This window comes from Sycon ciliatum, chromosome 6, assembly GCF_964019385.1.
Source record: "Sycon ciliatum chromosome 6, ocSycCili1.1, whole genome shotgun sequence".
Lineage (NCBI taxonomy): Eukaryota > Metazoa > Porifera > Calcarea > Leucosolenida > Sycettidae > Sycon > Sycon ciliatum.
The window spans coordinates 12014513-12020512 of record NC_088648.1 but is presented as its reverse complement, the minus strand read 5'-3'; the positions used below and the strand labels follow the sequence as shown (position 1 = coordinate 12020512).

General features: G+C 49.4%; 1 protein-coding gene across 1 annotated transcript in view; it reads left to right on the top strand.

Annotated features, from left to right (window-relative positions):
* Nucleotides 1-6000, top strand: part of LOC135819390 (MAP kinase-activating death domain protein-like) — a 44075-nt gene that overhangs the window by 13030 nt on the left and 25045 nt on the right. Inside the window, exons 10-13 of the mRNA XM_065332593.1 lie at nucleotides 1-1253; nucleotides 1521-1664; nucleotides 2985-3244; nucleotides 3555-3631. The exon at nucleotides 1-1253 is cut by the window's left edge and continues 53 nt beyond it. Of these exons, the coding sequence (XP_065188665.1) occupies nucleotides 1-1253; nucleotides 1521-1664; nucleotides 2985-3244; nucleotides 3555-3631 (1734 nt within the window). The remainder of the gene's footprint in view (nucleotides 1254-1520; nucleotides 1665-2984; nucleotides 3245-3554; nucleotides 3632-6000) is intronic.

Sequence of the window (6000 nt, the reverse complement as noted above, 5' to 3'; positions counted from 1 at the left end):
AGTTAGTTGGTGATGATGGCCCGCAGACTGTCAAGGTGGTGCGGCGTGGAATTGAAGAAGCAGTACTGCCTGCTACGATAGGCTCTGGTGCATACTGGAATGCAAGCAATGACAACAGCAGCTCAGCAGGCAGCAGTCACCAGTCACCCTCAGCTTCTGCTGCAACAGCAGCAGCAGCATCATCGTCATATGCTGATAGAACCGGTGGCATAGTGCAGCATGCAACATTGCCATCAGTCAACTTCACCAAGGCCAGCTCTTCTTCCCAATCCTCATCCACTTCACGGTCATCCGCTGCTCGGTCACACAGTGACGCATCGGAAATAGTTGATTCCCCGCACTCTGCCAAGGCTGTAGATTTCTCACCAGGTGCTGATTCTACCAATACTGCTGATATCTCCATGGTAACCACACTCTCCATGGTAACCACACACACCTCACCCCTGCATGATCTCACTCAGTCATCAGGTAACTGTAGTTGTGACGAAGCAGCCTCTGCCATTCCTACTCACTCTCAACAGGCGCCCGAGTCATATGCACCTGTGCATGATGTCATTGAACAACCAGATAGTGACATCACTGGAAAGTCTGCAGCTGGTGATGTTACTCTACCATCTGCAGCTAGTGGTGATGATGTCACCGGGCGGCTTGCAGCTAGTGATGATGATGTCACTGGGCAGGCTGCCGCTGGTAATGACATCGCTGTAGAACATGGCAGAGTACAGGATGTTGAGTGCAATGCTGTGGTGGATCGGACTGTGAGCAGTACAGCACCACCAACACAGAAAGACACTGGCGAGAAGTCCGAATGCACGTCTCCTTCCTTCTCTGAGAATAAGCTGCCTGAAAGCTCTGTGCCTCCTTCCGCTGGTGAAACCCAGGAAGGTAGCCAGAGTGCTCACGGTGATACTAAATTGGAGGAAACCGTTCCAGCCACCGATGATGATGATACATCTGACAATGTGCCGGCGTCGTCTGCAGCAGCGCAGGGTGAGGATACTACCGATTTCTTCGCAGCTAATGCAGCTGTGCGCCAAGTCAAGTTCTCCTTTCCTTCATCACAGGACAAAAGTAGTGGCTCAGAGGACTATGTTGTTCCGCCGTTGGTCAAGCAGTACAAACACATGCGTCCATCACAATCACCAGGCAGTGATTTTGAGATTGTCTTACCACCGATTGATTACCCGGAAACTTCTCAACAGTTACCCATCGTACAGAAGCTAGCCGAGGAGTTTGACTCGGTTTCTGATGCGGTAAGTTTGACGTTAGACAAGTGAGTGAGTGAGTGAGTGAGTGTGTGTGTGTGTGCGTGTGTGTGCGTGTGTGTGGGGGGAGGGGGGGGGGGGGGGGGTACTTGTGTGTGAGCATTAGAGAGATATTGAGACGGGGACGGACGGATGGGGGGGGGGTATGTGCATGGTGCTCCACTGTGCTTACACGAGTAGAGAAGTGGTCGAATATTACACCCCAATGACAGAGGTATGTTCCTTTCCTCGTTGTACCCTCTCTGTCTTGTCCAGGCGATGGGTTTCATCGGTACCACAGCAGAGCAAACAGCCATAGCTAGTACAGAAGCGGCAACGGCAGAAGGAGCAGCAGACACGTCACAGCGCGGCGATTCTTTTGCTCCTGCAAGTAAACCTGATCAAACACGTCTGAGACAGGTCAGTACCAATACCAGTGCTGCCAACTTTCCGTATTTTTCCATATTTGTACGGAAAATCACTCCTTCGTCCGCAGTACGGAATTCGAGCAAAATGGTACGGAAAATTGACGGGATCGATCAGCATTATAGGTATGCAGAAGCATGGCATGCGCAAGCTGAGCGATCAATATCCCTGTGCCAAAGCGAGTGCATGTCAAACTTCGTCTACATGTAGCACAAATTATCATGCTGTGGTACAGTCACACATGTTTTGCACTAGCAAATTCAGCCACGGACAAGCATGCGAGTGTCAAAAAAGCACAATACAAGCAATACACACGGCAGTACATTGGTAGTACGGAAAAACACTGCAAAATACGGAAAATCAGAAGTCGCAGTACGCAAAACAGACCCAGTTGGTTGGCAGCACTGCAGTACTATACATCTACTGCAGTAAAACCTGTAACTAAAGACCATCGTGACTAGCAACCAGCCTGCTACTGCAGTAAAACCTGTAACTAAAGACCATCGTGACTAGCAACCAGCCTGGTACTACAGTAAAACATGTAACTAAAGACCATCGTGACTAGCGACCAGCCTGGTACTGCAGTAAAACCTGTAACTAAAGACCATCGTGACTAGCGACCAGTCTGGTACTACAGACCACTTGGCCAGGCACGGACGGTCTCACAGCTTTCTCTGTCCCCAAGGGGTGGTCGTTAATCACAGGTTTTACTGTACTAGTGGTAGTAGTGTGTGTGTGTATGTGTGTGCGTGTGTGTGTGTGCGTGCGTGTGTGTGTGTGTGCGTGTGGGTGTGCGTGTGTTGTGTGTGACAAGTCGAGTTGTTTATCAATCCATTCTAGCGGTGTGCGAACAATATTCGAAGGTGAAAAGGACATTTAAGACTGGAAGGCTAGATATACATGTATGATTAGACCGGCTGTATTATTGTGCCAATACTCAGATGGCGACAATGACACCTCTCTGCATTGCCATTGATGGACATCCTGCGATGGGTTTAAGTAGGGTATGGGCATTGGCAGAGGAGGGATATCACATCCTGAGTGGAGTGGATATATAGACAGCACAGTTGTCTTCACTGGGCAGGAGACTCTAGCGAGGGTGCACGAGAATAGCTTTTAGCACTTCCACATAAATAGTTTCACGCTAGACATTCCATTCAATGACCGGTGCCACTGGTACGGCGGGTACTCCATGGCCGGGTACCAGTGGCACCGGCCCTGCTTGGTGTTGGTTGTTGTGCTGATGTACTGCTGCGCTGGTTCAGGTTGGTATTGGTTATTGTGCTGATGTGCTGGGGTTGTCTTGCTGCTCAGATTCGTCTTGTGAGTCGTCATTCCAAGAAGAAAGTTTCCCATCACAATGTTGTTGCCGGTAGAGATGACTACTTGCAGCACGGGCACAGTGCCAGCGTTGATGATAGTCTAAATCAGCGCGGCCACAGCAAATCAAGTAAAACATCACAGCGCACAACAGGTACATCAGCCGCTGCCTTCTCACCGTTGCATACGCAACTGACTCGCAGATCTAGCAACTTCATCAGACGACCATTACCTATGCGATCGCGATCACTCAGGTAACCATGGAGTATAACTTGTACTGCACTGTGTGTGTGTGTGTGTGTGTGTGTGTGTGTGTGTGTGTGTGTGTGTGTGTGTGTGTGTGTGTGTGTGTGTGTGTGTGTGTGTGTGTGTGTGTGTGTGTGTGTGTGTGTGTGTGTGTGTCAGGTTGTTGCAGCTGTTACTAACATGTAGTACCAGCTGCATATGCAGACAACCGTGTCCTGTAGATGTTGCTTTACAGTGGGTCTTGTGGCAGCTGCATGTTTGTGTTTCTTCCCTCATGTTAACCCTGTGTTTGCTGTCCATGTGTCTGTGTTCGTACAGTTTCAATCACAGAGTGGATTGCTCCACTGGACGTGCACTAACACCTGATACAGACCTAGCTGAGGATCTATCTACTGGTAATTTGAGATTGTTTTGGACATGTCTCTGTCAGTCTCTCTCTCTCTCTCTCCTATCTCTCCCTCTTCCTCTCTCCTCTCTCCTCTCTCGGTCTCTCTCTTTCCCTCTCGGTCTCACTCCCTTTTGGTCTCTCCCGCTCTCTCTTTCTGTCCTTTTCGGTGTCTCCCTCTCTCTCTTCTCTCTGTCTCGGTGTCTCTCTCCAATCAATCTTCTGGACCATTAATTACATCAAAGCACCATAGGTGGTTTCCCATAGGAATGTGTGTTGTGTGTGTGTGTGTGTGTGTGTGTGTGTGTGTGTGTGTGTGTGTGTGTGTGTGTGTGTGTGTGTGTGTGTGTGTGTGTGTGTGTGTGTGTGTGTGTGTGTGTGTGTGTGTGTGTGTGTGTGTGTGTGTGTGTGTGTGTGTGTGTGTGTGTGTGTGTGTGTGTGTGTGTGTGTGTGTGTGTGTGTGTGTGTGTGTGTGTGTGTGTGTGTGTGTGTGTGTGTGTGTGTGTGTGTGTGTGTGTGTGTGTGTGTGTGTGTGTGTGTGTGTGTGTGTGTGTGTGTGTGTGTGTGTGTGTGTGTGTGTGTGTGTGTGTGTGTGTGTGTGTGTGTGTGTGTGTGTGTGTGTGTGTGTGTGTGTGTGTGTGTGTGTGTGTGTGTGTGTGTGTGTGTGTGTGTGTGTGTGTGTGTGTGTGTGTGTGTGTGTGTGTGTGTGTGTGTGTGTGTGTGTGTGTGTGTGTGTGTGTGTGTGTGTGTGTGTGTGTGTGTGTGTGTGTGTGTGTGTGTGTGTGTGTGTGTGTGTGTGTGTGTGTGTGTGTGTGTGTGTGTGTGTGTGTGTGTGTGTGTGTGTGTGTGTGTGTGTGTGTGTGTGTGTGTGTGTGTGTGTGTGTGTGTGTGTGTGTGTGTGTGTGTGTGTGTGTGTGTGTGTGTGTGTGTGTGTGTGTGTGTGTGTGTGTGTGTGTGTGTGTGTGTGTGTGTGTGTGTGTGTGTGTGTGTGTGTGTGTGTGTGTGTGTGTGTGTGTGTGTGTGTGTGTGTGTGTGTGTGTGTGTGTGTGTGTGTGTGTGTGTGTGTGTGTGTGTGTGTGTGTGTGTGTGTGTGTGTGTGTGTAGCATTATAGTAATAATCCAGATTAATGGGTGCACGCGGCTGCTTCGTGCTACCACTCAAACTATGCTGCTATGATTGCTGGCGCTTTACTGCATGCTCATGCTTTGCTGCTGGCTACAGTCACGTGCGCTGTACATCACGGTATCCATGTCGGTCACACGCCTTGGTGCATGCTCACATGGTACTCTATGCGTCGTGGCATTCTATGTGTCATTCAACGTGACATTCATTCATGCGCGACGCTCAACGTAGGCGGCATGCGTCGTGGGCACTCAACGTGGCATGCTAAAGTTTGCTTAGTTTTATATTTCGATCCGTTCTGTGTGTGGATCACTCTTGTCAGATCATTGTGTTTCACCCACCCACCTCCCATTTCTCATCTCTTATTTACTTTGATAAAGTAAATAAAGGGGTGTTGGCCATGCTCATTTCCGGCTACTCAGGGCTCTCGGTCTTCGTCCCTCGGACGTGACTATCCTCTTGGCTCCGCCAAGATCCTGCTCTCTCTGTAGCCTCTCACTTCGCTGGCCAGCACCCTCCTAACCGCAAGCTACTGTGTGTTGTAGTTAATGTGCGTGTGGTGGTTATTTTTGGTGTGTTGCTGTTTTTAAAACGTTGAAAGTAATTTGCGGTTGGCGTGAGACACTGCCATTGATGGTAGAGTTGAGCGCCAGTAATGTGGACGCAGTTGGTCAGAGGCGCACTTTGCAGGACTGGACGCGAATAAAGCAAGGAAGAACAACGAATGATTTCTGTTAGCCTGGACTCTAATCCATGACCTCTTGGATGCCAGTCCGGTTGACCGAGTGTCAGATATCCAGGTTCGGTCAGCCAAGGGTCGAATATTCGGGGTCGATTAGCCAAGGGTCGGATATTCGGGGTCGATTAGCCAAGGATTAGCCAATATTCGGTGTCGGTTGCCCAAGTGTCGGATATCTGTGATCGGTCAGCCAAGGGTCGGATATCCGCAGTCGGTTATGCATGGTCGGCTAAGTGAGGTTCACCTCGGGATCTGGACTTGCATACCTGAGAGAAAAATAGCATGCTTGTGTCATTGCCTGATACGGTTAGGACTGTCATGCTTGTGTTATGGCTTGGTGCGATTAGGGCTGCTCATTTGTCAAGATTGTTTGGAAAGGAGCAATCTCAATAAGGCTGCACTGGTAATTGTTTGATCAGATCCCAGATCCTTTCTCTCGCTCAGAATCTATCGATCACTTTTGCTCACACTGCTGCCGTTACCATTTGTTTACGTAGAAAAATGGTGATCGGAAAGT